Raw genomic sequence first — 23,323 nt, forward strand, 5'->3', positions numbered from 1 at the left:
CCAATCCGCTCTCTTTATTCTCTCGGTTCTTTCTCTCACTTCTCTTCCTCTCTATCTCCTCTTATCCTCTCACTTCTTTCTCTTTCCTCCAATCGTCTCCTACTTTCTTTCCTCCTCTCTCCTCTTTCTCTGTCGATCCCGTCTTTTTGGATCTCTTTGTCCAGTTTAAGTTGTAAGATTTAAAATTTTTAAATTGCATACCAAACAAATTTTTGAGTCTTAAATAAAATTGTTTTCAAGAAAAATTCTTAAGAAATGTTTTGAGAAATTATAAAAATTTCAAATAGGATACCAAACAAGCCCTTACTTTTTCTCATATTTTGAGGATATTAGAAAAGATAAATTTCTTGAATAAGTAATTCATCTTTAAGTTGGATATATTTTTTACATTTCTTCCTCCAACATACTTTATTTTACTGTGTTATCTAATACAATTTAATCTCGTAAAACAAATGAGGCCGTAAATATAATATACCATCAACAACGGATACAGGTCCAAATAATATTATGACTTGGGATGAATATAGGTACCCAAATAGATGTAGATTGCATACTTCATGCATAGCATGAAGGCAATTGCTAGAGCATATATGTGCGCGCAAAAGCGCATAGGCAATTGCTAGAGCGTATGTGTGCACGCAAAAGTTCATACACAATCATAGGTTTCTAGTACATATAAGGTATGTTTAGTGGGCATGAGTTATGACCAATTAAAATGGATTTTGAGTCCAGTCAACTGTTTGTTATGTCAAAATAGAAAGTGGACGGGATGGGTTATGCATCCACAATACAGTAGGTTATCTAATCTATCTTTACACACGGGTTACAACGCGAGATTAGCAATGTAGCATGCAATCTTCCTCTCCTCCTATGTCATCATCGTCATCTCTCTTTTCAAACGTCGTCTTTTTTTCTCTTTTATACGATTTGTGACCAACGAGTTTTTGATACGATTTATATCAGAGGGTACATAGACTAAGTACAGGTTTAATTTGCAGTAACATGTACAGATTGATTCGAGTTTCACGCGGTTGCATGGTTTTGTAGCATGAATATGTGGATTGTTGGTTGCGACAGCATCATGGGTCATGGTTGTGACGCCATCGTGGGTTGCAATTCGTGACAAAGTTAAGTGAGTCGTTGGGAAAGAGACCTTTTTAGGATACCTCGTTCCAAGTCAGGAGAATCCTAGAAGTAGACATTGCACCATTTTAGGAGTTGTGATTACTTGTGGCACACGCCAATTCCTAGATTGTAAGAATTCCAAGACATAAAAGGGATCAGATTGATTATATATCCAGATGAGATTGTGTGCCTTGCGAAATAAGCATGGTTATTCAAGAGGAGTCACTAGGACTTTGCCTATTACCCCATAACAAAGTGATGGTGGCACGCTGCTCCATCTGATCCAGCTTCGCTTGGAGCTGTTGAGTCCATGAATAGACTTTTAAGGTAACGATATTCCGAGCAACCTTACTCTAGCCATGAAAAATCATGGTCCCACAAAAGATATTGCACCCTCTTAAGAGTTGTGATTACTTGCAACGCATGCCAGTTCCTAGATTGTAGGAACTCCAACACATATGAAGGATATGATTAATTCCATATCCAGATTAAATCGTGTGTCTTGTGGAACAAACATGGTCATATTAATAGAGTCGCGAAGACTTCACTTATTGTCCAAAATAAGGTAACGGTGGCATGGCTGCTTTGTTTGATCCAGATTCACTTGGAGCTGTCGAGTCCATGACCAGACTTTTGAGGTAACTGTATTCCAATCAGCCTTACTACGGCCTTGAAAAATCATGGTCTCACACCTATTTGTTGGATGGTCTCTAAGCTCATACTATTGCTGCTGACATATTCAAAATGTGTCATCTGCAACTTCTTTTCCTAGTTGTCTGTAGAATGGTGACTATTGCTCAACTCACTTTATTTTTGGCAAGACAAAATCAAGATCTCTAATGAGATTAGGATGAGTTAAGAGTTGAGTGAGCATTCTCATCTACTGATTGAGCGTCATTTTGAGGTCTACAAACTATAAAGAAAGAGACTTTAGATGTGTAACAACCCGTCCCAGAAATTACAGAACTGAAGGGTATTTTCGTAAATTTTCACTTTGGGCTAGATATTTTGAAGGGATTGCTTTTGGTCTTAATTGGTGTGCTCAAGGAGCCCACCCTTGATTTTTTTTTCCTCGGGCCCAAATCTTCATCTCTTTCTGTTCCCTCACAACTCTCTCTCTCTCTCCCTCACTTTCAGCCTTCTCATTTCTCTCTTAGAAACCAACCCTCATAGAGGGTTTTCACTTAAACAACAACACACAACAACAACCTAGACTACACCACAACCTTCCCTCATTGTCCCTATGAGTTCTTGAACCAAGAAGATAGAAGAAAAACCATTTGAAAACTTACCCCCGAGCTGCATTGTTCAAGGAACTTCTCCAACGATTTCTCGCCATTTCTGACGAAGGTAAGCCTCGAAATTGGTCCCTATCATTGTATATCATGTCTAGGTTCATGGTTAGTAGGCCTAGCAAAAGGGTCGTGTCTGTCGTATTCGTGTCGTTTTCGTGTAACACATGTTATCTTAACGGGTCGTGTCGTGTCGTGTCGTGTCACACCCGTTATCTTAACGGGTCCTTAATAGGTCGGGTCACTTTACCCAACGGGTAAAGTGACTCGACCCGTTATGACCCGTTAAGAAAAAAATATATATTTTTTTTTAAATTTGCACATACCACACATTGCCACATAAATATTACTTCAAAACATTAAAACATTTGTCGTTTAAGTACTATATCTACACTCGAAAATAAGAGCCTAATAAAAAAATAATACATACACTACTAATCTATTACAAATATTAAATGTGCAAGGATATGCAAAATGAAAGAGTTTTTGTTTTCAAGATTGTAAGTCTTTCTCAAAAGTTTACACCTCTATCTACAAAATCTTCAATTTACATTGATCATCATGAAATTGTATTGAAATTTTGGCTTGATCTATTGCCTTGAAGAGTTATGTTGAAGATGTTTTCAGTAAGGTTTTCCATGTCAGAACTCTCTTCCGCATAAACTAAGTATAGAAAAACCAAACATTAAAAATCATTCCAATTATGAGAAGTTTACCAAAATAATTATGAAAAGAAATAAAATAATAATACTATACCATATAAAAATATATTAAAATAACCGTTAAATCGTGATTTTTCGTATATAACCGTCGAAAAGCTTTGTCCCGTTACTTGATCTCTGAATGTTTGTTTTTTGTGATTTTTTGTTGATGTGATCTCCAAGCATATACAAACAAGTTTGACGGTTTGGATCGTTGAAATTAGTTTTGGAGAATTCTTATCCCAACAAAACGATAGATTGACTAACACTTAGAGTTTATTTATACTTTCATTAAGTATAACATAAGATTTTGTGGTATCCACTTGTGTAAATATTTTAAATTGAAGATCGAATTCATTCATTGTATTCATATAGCGTCAATGAGTGTACCTGTAAAAAATCATCAAAATCAGAGTTAAAATAACCGTTAAATCGTGATTTTTCGTTTATAACCGTCGAAAAGCTTTCTCTCGTTACTTGATCTCTGAATGTTTGTTTTTTGTGATTTTTTGCTGATGTAATCTCCAAGCATATACAAACAAGTTTGACGGTTTGGATCGTTGAAATTAGTTTTGGAGAATTCGTATCCCAACAAAACGATAGATTGACTAACACTTAAGAGTTTATTTACACTTTCATTAAGTATAATATAAGATTTTGTGGTATCCATTTGTGTAAATATTTTAAATTGAAGATCGAATTCATTCATTGTATTCATATAGGGTCAAGGAGTGTAGCTGTAAAAAATCATCAAAATCGAAGTTAAAATAACCGTTAAATCGTGATTTTTCATTTATAACCGTCGAAAAGCTTTGTCCCGTTACTTGATCTCTAAATGTTTGTTTTTTGTGATTTTTTGTTGATCTGATCTCCAAGCATATAAAAATAAGTTTGACGGTTTGGATCGTTGAAATTAGTTTTGGAGAATTCATATCCCATCAAAACGATAGATTGACTAACACTTAAGAGTTTATTTATACTTTCATTAAGTATAACATAAGATTTTGTGGTATCCACTTGTGTAAATATTTTAAATTGAAGATCGAATTCATTCATTGTATTCATGTAGGGTCAAGGAGTGTAGCTGTAAAAAATCATCAAAATCGGAGTTAAAATAACCGTTAAATCGTGATTTTTCGTTTATAACCGTCGAAAAGTTTTGTCCCGTTACTTGATCTCTAAATGTTTGTTTTTTGTGATTTTTTGCTGCTGTGATCTCCAAGCATATACAAACAAGTTTGACGATTTAGATCGTTGAAATTAGTTTTGGAGAATTCGTATCCCATCAAAACGATAGATTGACTAACACTTAGAGTTTATTTATACTTTCATTAAGTATAACATAAGATTTTGTGGTATCCACTTGTGTAAATATTTTAAATTGAAGATCAAATTCATTCATTGTATTCATATAGGGTCAAGGAGTGTACCTGTAAAAAATCATCAAAATCGGAGTTAAAATAACCGTTAAATCGTGATTTTTCGTTTATAACCATCGAAAAGCTTTGTCCCGTTACTTGATCTCTGAATGTTTGTTTTTTGTGATTTTTTGTTAATGTGATCTCCAAGCATATACAAACAAGTTTGACTGTTTGGATCGTTGAAATTAGTTTTGGAGAATTCGTATCCCATAAAAACGATAGATTGACTAACACTTAAAAGTTTATTTATACTTTCATTAAGTATAACATAAGATTTTGTGGTATCCACTTGTGTAAATATTTTAAATTGAAGATCGAATTCATTCATTGTATTCATATAGGGTCAAGGAGTGTAGCTGTAAAAAATCATCAAAATCGGAGTTAAAATAACCGTTAGATTGTGATTTTTCGTTTATAACCGTCGAAAAGCTTTGTCCCATTACTTGATCTCTAAATGTTTGTTTTTTGTGATTTTTTGCTGATGTGATCTCAAAGCATATACAAACAAGTTTGACAGTTGGGATCGTTGAAATTAGTTTAAGAGAATTCGTATCCCATAAAAACAATAGATTAACTAACACTTAGTTTATTTATACTTTCATCAAGTATAATATAAGATTTTGTAGTATCCACTTGTGTAAATATTTTAAATTGAAGATCGAATTCATTCATTGTATTCATATAGGGTCAAGGAGTGTAGCTATAAAAAATCATCAAAATCGAAGTTAAAATAACTGTTAAATCATGATTTTTCGTTTATAACCGTCAAAAAGCTTTGTCACGTTACTTGATATCTGAATGTTTGTTTTTTGCGATTTTTTGGTGATGTGATCTCAAAGCATATACAAACAAGTTTGACGGTTGGGATCGTTCAAATTAGTTTCGGAAAATTCGTATCCCATCAAGTTCCAATGGTGTATATAGATACATATATATATATATTTATATACACACACACAGACATATATATATATATATATATATTTATTTATTAAGTAGATTTAAATCTATTTATTTTGTATGTATAATTGACTGGTACACGGAGTAGTACATCACGTGTGTCATTATAAAAATAGTGAGATATGTCATATGTGTGATAAAAAGTTAATAACTTAAAAAAAAAAAATAATAATAATTTCTCACCACTTCTATTAATTTTCATTTTTCCCTTTCTTTTTTGTTTCCTTTTCAACTTTTCTTATAATTTTTACTTTTCCCTCCAGCATCTTTCCCTAATTCCCTCACTTTTTTGTTTCATTTTCAACTTTTCTTATGATTTTCATTTTCCCTCTATTTTTCTTCAAAAATGACGGCAAGAATGGAATGGAATCAAATCAATGGATGCATCATGCATCATGCATATTAATTAATAATTATTATAGTTTTTATAAAATTTAATTCAAAATTTAATATATATATATATAATTATTATAGATAGTTAATATTTTGGGGGTATAATTATTATAGTATATATAATTATTATAATTATTATAGACTTTATAGTTAATTTAACATATATATATATTTTATTTATTTATTATAGTTTTTAGGGGTATAAAATTGTTAAATTAATGTATATAATTATTACAGTATTTTTTTAGGGTTATAAAATTATAAAAATAATATTCTGCTTATCGTGTATCGTGTTACCCACGTGTATACCCGAATCAACCCGTTATCTTAACAGGTGCTTATCGTGTTACCCGATAACGACCCGATTTGTTATCGTGTCAACCCAAACACCTATTAATTTCGTGTCGTGTCGTGTCAGGAATTGCCAGGCCTAATGGTTAGTAAGTTTTTAGGTGGTTTTGGTGATGTAGGAACTCGGAAAAGTTCAAGGAAATTTAATGTGCAAATCTGGAAATTTCCAGGCCTTGATCGTTTGGCCATCTTTCAGGATATTTAACAGCCAACTCTGTCTATCACTCAGTCCCTACTTGGTATGAATATCTTCTCCACATTCCTAACTACAGTTTGGCTTTTGAATCGCTCAATTTCGTTGAGTATTGACAAAGTTATGGATATTTAAAGTTTACCTAGAAATTCCGATGAGTTAACAGTTTTCCCTCAGACAGTCACTTTTCGAGGAATTTTTCGGCCAAACACGGTGAGTTAACCATCATGCAAGGTACCAATATCTTTGTCTCGTTGATTACTACAACTTTCATTTTTGGATCACTTGATTTGGTTGAGTAATGAAGAAGTTATGGGCATTTGAAGTGGTGCCCAAAAACCAATCAATTCATTGGCCTAAAAATGGGTCAACCCAACCCAAGTCCTTTGAACCCAGCCCAAAACCCACATGCCTCCAGCCCAACCTATGACTATTGTAACCCAAATCTATAGGCCTTATAACTCGGCCTTAACCAGAGCCCAACCTTTAAACCTATTAACCTTTTAACCCAAAGCCCAACCCACCTAAACCTAACCCTAACCCAAGCCCAAACCTTAAGCCCTAAACCCGATTGATCCAAACTCAGTGGCCCGACCCATTTGGCTGACTTGGTCTGACCCGTTAACTTAGACCATTGACCCGTCAACGTTGACTTTTGGGTTAACTGTTTTGGGTTTTGTCCGGGAAGGCTAATTTCGACATCTTGAATCCGTTTTTAACGTCTATTTTCCTAAATTCAGTCATTGAATATAGTTTTATTGATTGGACCCTTTATGTGCTTAGGTGTATTTATTGTGGAGTTCCCTTCTTCACTAGCTTTCGTGGCTTTTTGATGATGGAGTATATGTGAGCCGACCCTTTCTAAACTGCATGTTTTAATATTAGAAATGCATACATGAAAAGCATGATTTAATGCTTACGTTTTATGAGTAAATTAGATTTACACTTTATGATTATCATGCTTTACTGAGAATATTTTGGAATATCGTACTTTATCGAAAATTATGTTCTTTGTATTATATATGATGGATGACTATATACTATTTATGAACATGTTTTTACACTTCTTTGTAGTATATATGATGGATGACTATATGCTATTAAGATGTTTTGAGATATATGTACTTATGTTTGGAAAGATTATATTCAATGTTTTTGTGCGTATCTAGTGATCATTGTTCTACCTATGGGCGTAGATACTTTTATATTGGCTTTGGGCTGGGAGATATAGTTGTTGGCTTCGGACCAGGAGACATAGTTATTGGCTTCGGGCCAAGAGATATAGTACTATGAGCGATTATGATACTACTAGTTAGCACACTATATGATATATGTTCATGAAAGGTTTTATGACATGCTAGGGTTTTTGGAAAACATATTACATATTATGCTATGATTTTTCACAAAAATTTGGGGCTTAGTATGTTGAACAATTGTTTTAGTATTATATATATATCAACTTGGTCCACTTATATTTTACTTTGTGCCCCCTCAGGACTTAGAATTGAGGCATACAATCCCGGCGTCAAGGCACTCCGCATCGGCATCTTCGAGTCTTCTTAATGTAAGACACATTCCTTTGCTCATTCAATTTTGTGTTATTCCTTTTTAGTGTCTAGGATTAGTTGTATGCTCTGAACACGTTCCACATTTGCATAATCATTGTATTTATATTCGTTGTTCTCATGCATCCTAATATGGTTTCGTCACTTCGAGTGTCAACCAGCACTTGCCTACTATGGTGTTTGGGGAATATCACGATCGAATGTGTCAAGATGGGTAAATCCCCCAGTGATTTGCTCTATCGTGTCTACTAGCAGACATGTGATGCACTGCGAGCATAGCCTATAAAGGTTGCACTAATGAGCCGAGGCCTATGGGAGCTACAGAGCATACTAGGAAATCCTTGATAATGCAAGCCTAGGAAATCCTAGTAGGATGTTGGGAGGGAGACTACAGAGCATACTAGAAAATCCTTGATAATGCAAGCCAGTCTCCGCAGTATTGCTAGCTAGTAGTTCTCAAAGTCCATGTTGGTAAGAGTGCATATGCGCCAGACACCCAAGGGAAGACTCTGAAGAGTCGATGCCCTACCACCATTGGACTGGTATGACCTGATGGCAGAACTTCTGTCAAAATGGTTTTGCTTAATTAGAGCAATGGTCCCTCAACTTAGTCCCTCAACTATGGAAAACAAAATAAAAAAATTGTAGCAATGGTCCCTCAACTTTAACCCAATTAGAGAAATGGTTTCTCAACTTCAACTCAATTGTAGGAATGGCCTTCCACTATGACCCATTTTGATAGAAGTCCTGATAGAGTTAACAAAAATGACCATAGTTGCACTTTTTGACGAGTTAAGAGATCAATAATCATAAATTTTTACTTGAAAGATCAACACTCCAATTAGATTAATGTTAAAAAACTATTGCTACAATTTTCTTTTTATGCTCCATAATACCTACCTAAAATAATTCATGGACCACACAATTGCCTTCACTAGAAGACTCCACACCGGCAAATATGCAAACCATAATCGTATCAATGTCAGCCATGACAAATTTTTATACTATGCTATACTTAACAAAGATGTGAAAGCCTGGTTTGTCAACATATCACTGTGCTTTCTTTTGTTTTATCCATAAATAGTTGGTCACAGAAGACTATGGCAATAATAATGCAATGCAATGCGTCCAAATTCAAATTACTGTAAAGCACATATCACATGGTTCTAACTTCCAAGTGTCATAGTCAAATACACAGTGTGCATATATAATCTGCAAGCATGACCATGGCAAACATATATAATGCCTTAACTTCAGATATCTTTGCCAAAAAGTTGAAAGATTTACACATTTAATTAAGCACCAAAATATTGGACTAATCAAAAGGTAACGGATTCTTCTTTCTTTCAATTTTTTATTTTATAATATTTTGACTTTCTAGACAACTATGGTGTTTATGGATTTGTAGTTGTACCTACGAACGGATAACGATTATGGCTGATGGTTAATGTTGGTTACTTCCCAGTAACCATTTAAGTTTTCACCTACATAATCATTACTTATTGGACAATTGTATAAATGGTTCTGTAGTTGTATGGTACAACTTGTACCCCATGTATTTTCAACCTTAAGTTCAAGAGTCTCACGTGTAGGATGAATAATCCGGTTATATCCTCATGACGTGAGATTAACAACACTTGAGCAATGATGAGTTGAGATCGATGTGCCGATTATTGCTATACTGTTTGTTACACTAAGACTAAAGTCTCAATGCAATTTTTAATTTTGCAAGACGAACTCTATGCACCGAAAACCCATCACTAAGACAATTTACAGTGCAATTAATAGTGTGACAACTAATATGTACTTATTTCTCTTATCTATGTTCGAGGGATTTTTCTTTGCAAGTAGACTATAATGCAACGTTCATTGTTATTATGAATAGTTGGATCATTGCATATTAACTCATCTCCATATCTTCCTTTTGTTCTACAGGTTCTTCTTGGCTAGATGATGTGGGTTTTATGGTAGCACAACTTTGATTGTGGTGGTGGCTAGGCTTCAGCGTCATGGTTTCATTTAAAGCTTTCGTTGGTCTGAGAAATGTAGGCTCATGCAACTGTTATGCTAGATTTTACTGTTTTTAGAATGACCATTGCTACAATTGGGTTAAAATTAAGGGACTATTACTCCAATTGAGTTAAAGTGCAGGGACCATTTTCAATTGAGTTATTATTGAGGGACCATTGCTACAATTTTTTTCATTTGGCATTTCATATTTGCCCCTTGATTCAACTTCACATGTGTGATACGAGATTCGTTTTGACGAAAGTTCTAACGGAAATGACGAAAATGACCATAGATGAACGTTTTGATAAGTTAATGACACGCCCTGATCCCGATGTCCGGGGACAGCGGGATGGACACGTGCTCGCTGACACCCGAGGGTGACACAAGCCATTTAATGAATGCATATGCCAAGAACATGTGAAACATGCATATGAATTTCACGCGAACTACATAATGTAATTTTCATACAAACTTTACCAAAATAATATAATAATATTCAATTGTCAATAAAATGATAGTGATAATGCCTGACATGTTCATAGCATACATCTAATTCAGAATACAAGCAGAAGGTGTGACAAAAAGTGCTTTTACAAGTGATGTTGAAAGCAGAGAGGATGACACGATATCACTAGTAGATGAATGCCTCGTAACTCAGATCGTATGCCTCGTTCCTATATCTTGAGGGGGCGCAAAACAAACATGAGTGGACCAAGTTGATATATAAATAGTACTAGCATAATTATTCAATAATGTACTAACCCCCAAAGTGTATGAAAACTCATATAGCATAATAAGTAATAGGTTTTCCAAAAACCCTAGCATGCCATAAAACCTTTATAAAACATATATTGTATATAGTGTGATAAATAGTGCTCGAAGGCATATAGAACTCTTCATTCGTCTGAAGGCATATAGAACACACTAGATAAGCACAAAAATCATTGAATATAATCTTTCCAAAATACATGTGCATATATACCATTGAAGCTCAATAGCTCAAACATCATATCGTAAAACATATTCGCAGTATATAATCATCAATCATATATACTACGAAGAATGTAAAATCAATAAAGCATGAATATCATAAAGCGTAAATCCAATTTACTCATAAATGTTTCGTAAAACGTAACCATTAAATCATGTTTTTCATGTATGCATTTCTAATAGTAAAATATGCATTCTAGAAGGGGTCCATTCACAGATACTTCGTCATCGAAGAGCCATGCGAAATATAAGGGACAGAAACGTCGTTAATAATCGTACCTAAGCACATAAAGGGTCCAATTAATAAAACTCTACCATAATGATTGAATAGCAGAAGACAAACGTCATAAACGGATTCAGGACGTCAAAAAACATAAGGAGGGACCTCAGGTACCCCTACGCATCGCCGCACGCACCGAGATAGGTCGCTGGAAAGTTGGCCAGAAAAGTCGTCGGTGCCGCCGTGGACGGCAGAGCACAATGCCTCTAGTGGAGGCACGTGTGCTCTACGCACCGGCACAGGGGGCACCCATCCGTGCCTACATGCGGCCTGGTTTCTAGGATTCGACCGGGTTAGGGTTGGGCTTGGTTCCAATTGGGTTTGGGGCTTGGGTTCAACGAGCCAAAGGCCCGAGTTTGCACAGCCCAAAGGCCTGGGTTCAAAGAGTCTAGGCCTAGAGTTTGGGCTTGTAACCTGACCCAAAGGATTGGATTTGAGTTGGGCTCAGTGGGCCGAAGGCCTTTGGTTTTGGGTTAAAGGGTTTGGGCCTAGTAGCCCGGCCCAAGGCTTTGGGTTTAGGTTGGGTTTCGATCCGGGTCTTAAGATCTCGGGTCGGGTTTGACCCGGTTTCGACGAGGAGAAGACCGAAGCTTCCCAAGCTCCAATCGACTCCGCTACCCAACCCCGAGGTGTGATCTAACTACCAAATTGAAGTTTAGGATAAGAATAAGAGATTCATACCTAAAGCACCCCGTGTGGTGGCCAAAGTTTGGCTCGAAAGCCATGGGACTCGCCAGAAAAGCTTCATGGGTTCTCTGTGTTTCACAGAGGAGAAGAAAGAAACCCAACACGATGGGTGTGGTGGTGCCGTCGTCGCCGTCGTTTGTCTCGATTTGGGTGTATGGGTGTGTGTAGATCAAAGAGAAGGAGAGGGGATTGGTGCGAGAGAGAGAGAGAGAGAGAGAGATAGAGAAAAAGAAAGAGAGAGAGTGAGTGAGTGAGTGAGCTGAGAGAGAGTGTGTGACCTCAAGGGAGAGAATAGAGAAGAGGAGAGAGTGTTGTAAAAATAATAAAAAGGGATACGGAAAATCCCAAAAGGGAAAAGGGGAGATCCGGGTAGGGTGAGAGGATAAGGGGGCAAAATGGTAATTTCATAAATCCATTAATATGAAAACACACATAATTTGGGACAGGGTTTCACAGTTAAGGGACCAATGATCATGAATTTGTAGTTGAGAGACTATTGCTCCAATTGAATTAAAATTGAGGAACTATTTCTACAATTTCCTCTAGTTGTTTTAATGAATATAGTTGTTTAAAAAATAGAAAAGTTGATTTTAGTCTATTTTGAAGGCATAATTTTAGTGAAAACCCAAAATTTGTACATCTTCAAATTAAACTCTTTAACTAATATGTTGGTAAACTTTCCTTTTTTAAGGTGATGAATCAAATTAGGGTTTAGACAAAACTGGGTGAAATTTTCTTTTTTACCCCCTAGAAGGCACATAATATGCTCATTTATCATATGCATTTGATAAATTAACGCTTATTAGCTACACCATTTGGAATTCTATTTTAATTTCATTTTACCTTCTGTAACTTAAAAGTTACCACTTTATACCTTGAAACTTAAAATTTGTTCCACTTCGACTTATGAACTCTCTCTTCTTCTTGACAGGTCGTCTCTTAAAACATATATGTGACCCAACACCCAATAAGACTATATTACATGTGCAATAAGTTTGAATATAAATCTCTATTATGCGTCAATATTCAACAATCATAGAATCATAAGTTTAAAAGAGATTGAAGAGATGGAAAAATAAAATAAAAAAGAAATTGATTAGCCTGGCTCACCCAAAACAAACCCACTTAAGAAACTAACATATCTGGGGCAATGTGGAGTGAATTTTGAATATTATAGAGACCATTTTCAAGTTTTAAGGGGCAAACTAAGTCAAAATCGAGTTCCAAGATGAAAATTGAAGCGAATTATGAGTTACAGGAAGCAAAGTACGTGAAATAAAAATCGAGTTTCCTGGGATGTAGCTAAAAGTAAGTCTTAAATTAAAGTAATTGACAATTTTATGAAATAATTATTGGTGTTCATGTCCAATTGTTCCTAAAACCAAGCCTCTCATGTTGCTCTTCAAGTCACTTGCAAGCCTATTTGCTATCTAATTTGCTTCTCTTTTAACATGACTAAGTTTGGATTGAAAAAAAATTGAAGGAATGAATGAAAAACATTAATTATTGGCCCTAAATTAGAGGTATCATCACTTTGTTGTTGCAAAACAGCTATTGTAATGATAGATCTCCTTCAAATCTGCTTTAATAACTCACAACTCATGTACAAACATGACACCCCTTGTTGCAACGATCAACTCTGCTTGCAATAGCGAAATCACTTCCACATGCCTACCTGAGAGAACTGCCACAAAATTCCCCTGTTGTCCCTTACAATCACCCCAAATCTACCAGTATTATTGTCATAGTCAGTAGGTTGCTTAAGTGAATTATATTTATTAGTGCAGATAGGTAGGTTTTCTTCACAATTTTTTTAACAAACAATATTTTCTAGATTAAAGGGGTGGAAGAGTGGGCTAAGCCTCACAATGGGCCATCAATAATATGGTTCAAATTTGCCAAAAATCGAACTTAAGATCTCTCACTTACGAGTGAAGAGAAATACCACTAAACCGTAGTACCAAGTGGTTTTTCACAATTAACATTGTTGACTGGGTCTAAATCAAAAGACCAAAAAGAATCGATTTTAACACATCGCATGGTTAACCAATGTGGCATAAAACTATGGACTATAGTTCCACTTACATTTGTTGTGAAATCCCGTTCATGGATTTCACTATTGCAAACTACGTATTTGTATTAAGCATATTTTATATTATTTTCAAGAATTTATATTAATTTATTAAATTTAGATTTTAATTAAACTAATTACAAAGTTTGAATTTTGGTCAGTAATCATTAAAAATTCGTGGAATTTACAAGGTCACACTAAGTATAATTGGATAGAGGTGGATTTTACGAATGTATAGGTGAAAACCGTTCGTGAATTGGAGTTAGAATGAAGAAACTAGAGGCTTTGAAAAAAAAAAAAAAGTAGAAAGGAGACTGGAAACTGCCAGATGGCAGCGGGAAAGAGGAGGAAAAAGAGAGAAGAAGGAGGAGGGTGACCAATCAGAAAAGGAAAAAAGAGGAAAATGAGGGAACCAGACCCTCTCTTTAACCTGCAACCCGACCCGGCAGCATCCATGTTTCCGGATGCCTTTCACGGTGGTTTCTCCAATGAATTGAAGCCAATTACCACCTGGAATCGACCTAGCATCACTTCCTCTTCCAATTTCATCAAAAATCTGAGTTAATTTGGCCTTGATTTTGTGAAGAACTCCCCGGTGAGTTTGTGGTACAATCGACCACCACCCCAATAAACTCCCCTCAACCTCAGGAACAAAGCCCATGCATTGGTTAGGGCATCGGAGTTCGTTTTGGCATCGAATTAAGAACACTCATTTCTAGGGTTTATGGCAGATTGAGGCGTTTTCAGGCCACTTCCCAGCTGAATTGGACTTTGACCCAGGTATAAAAAAATTATTCCCCTTGACTTGCTCTACATTTCTGTAAAATTTGGTAATTTTTGAAGTTCATCGAAAAATTGGGTTTTCGTTCGCTGGAAACTGCCGCATGCAGCGGCGCGTGGCTAGTGGGCTAACTTGGTCTTTCTAGTCTAAATTCGATACCCCAAATCCATATGTGACATCCGATTGATGCAATCCCATCGTTTGAACATATTTTTGTTAGAGGCCGCTGCTTGATCATTATAAAAATCGACGATCCGATCGTTAGATCGTTATCAAACTTTAATATGTTATTATATGTAATATTTGAGGACCTTAGGAACTTACGGATTGAAAATCCAGTGGCCAAATCTTCCAGATTGATCTACTAGGGTTGATTTTGATCAAAATGTTCTTAATCGATCTTGAATACTAAATTTAATGTTACTAGAGACTAAGTAGCGCTTAGTGAGGCTATATCGGTTAGTAATATATATCTCAGTTTACGTGTATGGTAACTATGATGACAATGTGAGCCTAGAATCCTATTAAAAGTATCATGTGGAACTTGTATGCTTGTGTGACATGTTAGTGGTCATGAGAAATTGATAGTGTAGGTGATTACATTGTAAAACATAGGGTGGAGATAAGGGTAAGTAAGTTATGTGCTGATCTAATTGCACCATGTAGCAGAGGTACATGGATGGTCCTACTTGGTATATCTGTGATGGGTGATCATTGCCTGCATGATTAGACTATGCTTATAGTTCTGCTTAGTTTATCCGTGGGGGACCATACACATTCTAGGAGTAATCTCTGTGGGGGACCATACACATTCTAGGAGTAATCATGCTTGGTATATCCGTGATGGGTGATCACTACCTAGAGCTATAGGATACAGTCCTGCTTGGTATATCCATGATGGGGGGACTGTTAGGGGTGATCATTCTTGGTGTATCCGCAATGGGTGATCACTGCCTACATTATTAGACTATGCATACGGTTCTGCTTGGTTTATCTGTAATAGGGGACCATACGTATTCTAGGAGTGATCATGCTTGGTATATCCGCGATAGGGAACCATACGTATTTCAGGATTGATCACACTTGATATATCCTTGATGGGTGATCACTGCCTGTACGATTAGATTATGCCTATGGTTTTGCTTGGTATATCCGCAATGGGGGACCATATGCATTTTAGGGGTGATGAGGATTAGTTGCACTTGGTACATTTTGATAGGCGACCATATTTTAGTTGGATTATGTTGAGTGGTCTAGAATCCCTAATCTTGCTCATTTCCATAAGGTTAGTCCGACCCTAGATTCGGGTGAATAGGAAGGAATTGCTCGCGGTAGACGTTGTGTTTATAAATTAGATTTATCAAGTTATTAGTTGGAATCCAGGTAGAGAATTATGTAGAATTCCTTTATTAAATTTCGTGAATTGATATGTGATCTTATTGATTGATTAACGTAGTTAAATGATAACATCGTGCATCTTTGATTCTTGGGATTGATTAATTGGAGTGATTCTGGAATGATGTTGGATATAATTGTTATTATTATTATTAGATTAGTTGACCATTGTGGCTAGAGAATAATATTGTGCTAAGTTGATTGTTTTTTTATTTTTTTTCTTTTGAGATGTTGCATGCTATAAATTGTGGTATTATGTTGAAACATAGTGATTTATATGATAGATGAAATGGAAATCTTGATTGTCATGTGGGTTGTTATGTAGCATGAATCTAGTAATTCATGCTAGTCAAGTCCCAATAATTGATTGAGGAATGTTATGCCTTCTTGTTAGAACGCATTGGGATAAATGTTTGAGTTTAGAGAATGGTGAACTACGAATGACTTGATCCCTTCTTAGGGTACGTAGGCAGTCTAACGCAAAGGTTAGATGCAGCCATGAAATAAAAGAGAATGACTGTGTCGTTAAATCATTGATTGTGTTTTGATCTTGTCTCGGAGGCGAGACAAAAGATAAACAGGATTGTGGTGACGTCACGTGTTGGTCTTCGACGTATGTTGGGACTGAGGTGTGACATTTGTTGAGTGTGAATTACTTCCTATATTGCAAATTGGTTTTATGGTGAAATCTCAACTTTCGTCATAATATCAAAGCATGTTGTCATGCATGTGAAATTCAATGGTCAAACATACTTCCATCACCCAATTTGCGTTGATGTATAAGGCTTGAAAATTCATCACATGTAAAGGTGTGTGTGTTGAGAGTAAATTCTTCATTAGAAAAAAATGAATCATGTAAGTGCTTATAAAGAATTGGACTATCCTCGTATTACTAATTAATTTTGCAGAAAAACATCTTTCTTCTAAACATTTGGCATCATATTGATGCCTAATTCCTAAGCCCTTTGACCAGTTACCCTTATTAGTTTAAACGACAAAAAAAGAAAAAAAATTAGAGAAAAGTCAAAAAAAAAAAAAAAAAAAAACTTCAGTTTTAATAAAAATGACAAATAAAAGTGTAGTGAACTAGTACAAGAAAAAAGGTAAAAATGCAATTTTTTGTTAAAAATGAACAATATTAGAAATGTTTCTTTAAAATAAAAATAAACGCATATACTCGTGATCGTAGCATACATTATTGGCCAAAGGGTAAAAGAATCGCCATGGAAGCCAATTAAAGCACGATGTTGAAGCTATCACCCAAAAAAGAACCTTCCTAAAGTTGATGCATCCTCCTTTTCGGGCATTGGAAAAGGTTTCAAAGCTTTTGCTTTATTTACCTCGAGCTTCCTATATTTACCATACGATTCTGGGACCAATCTAAGTGAGATACAATTTTGAATTGTCTACACCTAGCTATGTATGAACATCGATTAAAATATACAAAACGTAATAAGACCAAGAATCACATTACCAAAAGTCGCTTAAATTAATTCAAAATGGAACATGGTTTGTTGACTAAGCTCTTTAACCTAAGATAGTCTAACCACACTGCGACTTATTGTTGATGAAAAATAAGGAAATTCACTCCTAATTTTTGACAACTGGAGCTCATATAATTTTTATTTATTTGTTTGTTGAATAAATAATATTATCTACATTAAGAGGAAAAAAGTGTGTTAAATCTTATAATAGACTAGCAATAATATGGTTCAGATTCATCTTTGACAAAAATCAACCACGAATCACATTACCAAATGTCGCTTAAATTAATTCAAAATGGAACATGGTTTGTTGACTAAGCTCTTTAACCTAAGGAAGTCTAACCACACTGGGACTTATTGTTGATGAAAAATAAGGAAATTCACTCCTAATTTTTGACAACTGGAGCTCATATAGTTTTTATTTATTTATTTTTTATTGAATAAAGAATATTATCTACATTAAGGGAGAGGTAGTGTATTTAGCCTCATAATGGGCTAGCAATAATGTGGTTCACATTCACCTTCGGTGAAAACCGAACTCAAGACCTCCCACTTACAAGTGAAGAAGAATACCACTAGACTGTAGTACTAAATAACAATTTTTATTTATTATTTTAAATACTATATAGCGATACACAAGCTATGTCTTGTCTATAATCATAACACAAGAACATTAGTTGCAGTATGCCAAATATGACCGACATTTATTTATTGGTACATGGTTCTCAATCTTAAAATTATTTGGTGACCATGACTCTATTTTCTTTGCACATTTGCAAGTAAAATTAAGAAAACAAATTGGTTCGTAAGTCAAGTGATATGTCACTTTTTTATATTTAAAGATGCATGTAACTTGAAACTAATTATATTTTGACTGGATGTTTTGCCCTTAAAACCGACAGAGTTGATTTTTATTTATATCTCACATATTATTGACCAAACCCAATTGATTGAAAATTAAATCAACCTCATGCATGCATGCACCTCACTCAAGGGATCACAGTTCAAAGGATACCAAATTTTCAAACGTTCTCTTTCCATTTCTTCAATCCCTAGTTTTTGCTCAAATCAACTAACTTCATTATCGAAGGGTTTAGGTACGTAGTTTATACACTAGTTATGTTGCTCTCGCATATCAAGTGCTCACACATCACTTGATGTGTGTGGACGACATAACCAGTTTATAAGATCTTTTGGCAACTCACTAGTTTCGGATTCCATTAGAACTTCGAAGTTAAGCGAGTTCGCGCGAGAGCAATCCCATCATGGGTGACCCACTGGGAAGTTCTCGTGTGAGTTCCCATAAACAAAACCGTGAAGGCATGGTCAGGGCCCAAAGCAGATAATATCGTGCTTATGGTGAAGTCGAGTCCGGAATGTGGTGGAGGCCTAGGCCGGGATGTGACATTTTAACCCAGTTGAAGGAAAAAAAATACCACACACCAAAATCAATTAATCATAATTATCCTCTAACAAAAGGTCTACAATAATATTAGGTGGTTGCTCGAATCAAATAGTTTCTTGCTCGGTCCTTAAACTGAATCTCGTAAGCCTATGCTCTCATCATTGGCTTGTATTACAAAAAGGAACAAAAAAGTTTAGAGGAACATATATGGATACTTTGGTAGTAGCGCACCAACGTAAATTAAATGCTAGAGTAGTGATTTTCACATTCTTATTTTTCTTTCGTGCGTATTTTTTTAATTTTTGGTCTTTTGATTTTCATTGACTATTAAAGAAAAAAAGAGAAAATTTTATAAAAGACAATGTGAATGCGATTCTCTTATTTTATAGGAAGTTTTAACGAAAAGCTCACGGTACTGTTCACTTTAACGAAAAACCACATTTTTACACTAAAAAGTCAAACCTTGTACTATTCACTTTACCATTTATTTTGTCCTTATCATTAAAACTCAAAATTTTTAAGTTCTTTTCATTAATTTTCTTTATTTTTTTTATATGTTTCGTGACATAAGACCTTGATGAAGCTTGGGATTCTTTGTGGTGTTGGAGGAGGAAGAGACCAAGGTTTAGACCGGGAAGTGGGGCGAAAGGGTCTATTATTCTATTAGTTTTATGATGGAAAGTTCTCCGAGAGGCTATTAGGCCTAGTAGGTTCAATTCCTAACAAACAGAGAGTTGGAAAAAGTTCGGAGATGATTGAAATTAGAGAGTCTGTCCTTTGACATCTGTTCTCTCTCAATAAATAATATCCCCTGAAAGCAGCAGTCACCATAACCTCTCTTCCAAGTCCTTCTCCTTCCTTGAAACAGAGGTAAAATTAGACAGCAAACTTCCGCACACAAGCCCACTAGCCTATTTGTATTTGAGAGAGAGAGAGAGAGAGAGAGAGAGAGAGAGAGATGGGGAGAGCTCCTTGCTGTGACAAGGCAAATGTGAAGAAAGGACCATGGTCACCTGAAGAAGATGCAAAGCTGAAAGAGTACATAGAAAGATATGGAACTGGAGGGAATTGGATTTCTCTTCCACAGAAAGCTGGTATGTTGTTTTTTTATTCATGTAATCACTTTGATCACATGTATTTGTATAGCTTTTTTTTTTTCAACCTTTATCCCCATATTTTGTTTTTGATAATTACTGAATTGCCTTTTGGTTTGCAACTGCAGGTCTTAAGAGATGTGGGAAGAGTTGCAGATTAAGATGGCTAAACTATCTCAGGCCCAACATTAAACATGGTGAATTTTCTGATGAAGAAGATAACATAATCTGCAACCTCTTTACTAACATTGGAAGCAGGTACCCTTCTTTTTTCAAATCCTATTTTCCTCTACAATTTCCCCTTTTTTCCCTTCAATTCTTTAACAATTTCCCCACCTGGGTTTTCAAAAAAAAAAAAAAAAAAAAAAAAAATTGTTTAAAAGAGAGGAACTTTACATCTTACAAAGAATATTGTATGGGCTATATGCTGAAAATTTCATAACGTGTAGGTTCAGGACAATGACCTTACAATAAGGGTTGAAAGATTGCTTAAAGCGCGTAGTAATTACGTAGTCTTTCAGACTGAATTTGTGCCTGTATCTAAATTATTGAATTTATGTTTTAATTTCTTGGGTTCTTTAATTTTCTTGCATTATTCAAATGATAATGTTTTAATTTCTTGGGTTCTTTCCTTGCATGCCACGTTTAGATCTAGATCTTTTATGATAATTTCATATGCAGTCACATTTCTTTTTACGGCACTAAATTACACCAATGTGCAGGTGGTCAATTATAGCAGCTCAGTTGCCAGGCCGGACTGACAATGACATAAAAAACTACTGGAACACTAAGCTAAAAAAGAAGCTTATGGGCATAAGCATTCTCCCATCCCAGCGGCTAAAATCTCACTCGTCATCATACCAAGGGAGCAACACCAGCACTAGCTATTACACACAAACCAGGTCTTTCACCAACACTTTGGATCCCATTTCTTTTTCACAAAGTCTCATGAGCAGCACTTCTACTAATGCTGCTGCTGCTTCTGCACTCCAAGTCCCCCAAGAGAGCTTTGTGGGGAGACACATGCATCAGCAGCATTACCAAGTCAAAGATAACATCTTGATGTTTGGAGGTGAAGCAAGTTGCTGCTCTTCTGATGGGAGTTACAGCAATCATCAGATCAGAGAAAGAGAGTATGAATATGGTGGTGCTTATGGCGGCGCTGGCGGCGGTTCAACTAATGGGGAGGTGAAGTTACACATGGGTTTAAAAAATTATAATTGTTTTACTGGGTTTGGAGGAGAGCAGAAAATTATGGAGAATAATTCCAGTGGAAATAGTGAGATGTGGGAAGATCAAGCACGATTAGACTATGGACTTGAAGAGATTAAGCAGTTAATTAGCAGTACAGGTAGTTGCAACAACTTTTTGTTTGATGAAAACAAGACACAGGAAAAGGTCATGATGTACTACTGATGCTGACTGTGTGACTAAAATCATAAAGATCTGGAGAGGTTAGGAAGGGATGGGATGGAGATTTTCAGATTTCGATTGTTTTTGGAGAGAGGGAGAGAGAGGGTTAGGAGGTTTTCTGATGTGTGGGTGAATTTTTTTTTATTTTTTATTTTTGACAGTACATGGTAGACGTTTCCTTTGTGCATTTACTTTTTGGGAAATGATGGGTGCATCACCTTTAAAGAACAAAATCTGCAATCTTAAAAGCCAAGCATCCTCCATGTCCTCAGTCTTTTCTTTTCATCCTACCAATTATTTCTTCGTACTTGTGCATTGTTCCTTTCCATGGTCAAGTTTGGGTGAGGAGAAATGTTTTCCGGCGACAACGGATTCATGCTCTCGAATATTCCTATTTCATGCATCGTAAAAAATTTCCTACAACGAATTCCTGTGTCCATGTTGTGATGTGTAAGATAAACAAAAATTATAACCATTGTCGTCTTAGATCTTTATGGATATTAACGTCTTAAGAGTTTTTAATTATTTAGTGTTTACAACATTTCCAATTATGCTCTTTATTTTTGTAACTAAAATGAAAAGTTACTCTAGTAGCTCTCTAAAAAGTTCTACTCCAATCATACTCTCTAGTTTAGAGAGATAACGATTGTGGACCAATAGGTTGCGTTCTTATTTGACGTATTATTAAAACATTAGTAATTAACGCTAAAAACTTCTTTCTCACTCCTATATTTCAGACCTCCAAGGAGACTTTATCCTAAGAGGTGAATAGGGCGTTGGAGATAGAGTTTTTTCTAATCCTCTTTAAAATTGAGCTAGGAGCTCATCTAGGCAGCCCAATTGAGATGCTCTTAAATTTTATGTTAGAGTTTAAGAAGAATAGTGTTATTCACACATCTATTTTATACTTTTCACACGGCTTTGCTAATGTTTGGTCATTAATACTCTTTAATTTCTGATTGTCAGAAATTTAGAGAATCATGTGAAAAATAAAAATAAGTGTGTGGATAACACTATCCTTTAAAAATTAAAAATAACTTAGAAGTTAATCCCAATCTCAGTACTAATAATTTATAGAACCAACAATATTATAGAACGGAAGGCAGGCATATTAAGCCGAAACGCATATCTCATTGGCGTCATCAGTCACGTCAGTTCCTTGTTTATGCACTGCCAACGGCACACGTAACATGATAATTTGGCATGGTCGATAGTAACTGGTGCTAATTATTTAACAAATTCCATCTTGTATTTTTTTTTTTCCTTAAATTTTGTTGAAAAAGTCATCAAATTATGATCAGGATTTTGGGCATGGGAGCAAATAGGACAACTAATTTTCTTTGGAGGCCTTGGAAGTAGAGCTGATTATGCCATGGGGTTAAGGCTTAAACATAATTTAAATTTTAAACTATGATTTTTAAATCATAGCCTGCTGTTGAGTTATCTGTCTTTTCAGTGGTTTATTAATTAATTAATTGTAGGCAAATAACATGTGAGGTGGGTGTCAATAATTGATAACACTTTTGATTAAGACTTATGGGGTAGTGAGGGGAAGATCCATCCTTGAATTAAAACAAAAAACAAAAAACAAAAACACGTAAATGATGAACGAAGGAAGGTAATTCCCAAATTATACTTCTCCTTTAAAATTTTTATGTTTTTCTTTTTTTTTTTTTTACTTTAAAAGACAAAAATAAACAAAAGTGTATAGA

At 35.4% G+C, this 23,323-nt stretch overlaps 1 protein-coding gene across 1 annotated transcript; it reads left to right on the forward strand.

Moving 5' to 3' along the window:
- Positions 1-19,701: 19,701 nt before the first annotated feature.
- Positions 19,702-21,874, forward strand: LOC103965672 (transcription factor RAX2). The gene is made up of 3 exons (XM_009378740.3): positions 19,702-20,198; positions 20,327-20,456; positions 20,921-21,874. Exons 1-3 carry the CDS (start codon positions 20,063-20,065, stop codon positions 21,612-21,614), a joined length of 960 nt encoding a protein of 319 aa, XP_009377015.2. The 5' UTR covers positions 19,702-20,062; the 3' UTR covers positions 21,615-21,874.
- Positions 21,875-23,323: the final 1,449 nt, after the last annotated feature.

This window comes from the organism of the source record quoted next, unplaced genomic scaffold, assembly GCF_019419815.1.
Source record: "Pyrus x bretschneideri cultivar Hongxiangsu unplaced genomic scaffold, Pyrus_bretschneideri_v1 Contig45, whole genome shotgun sequence".
In the NCBI taxonomy this organism is placed as follows: Eukaryota; Viridiplantae; Streptophyta; class Magnoliopsida; order Rosales; family Rosaceae; genus Pyrus; species Pyrus x bretschneideri.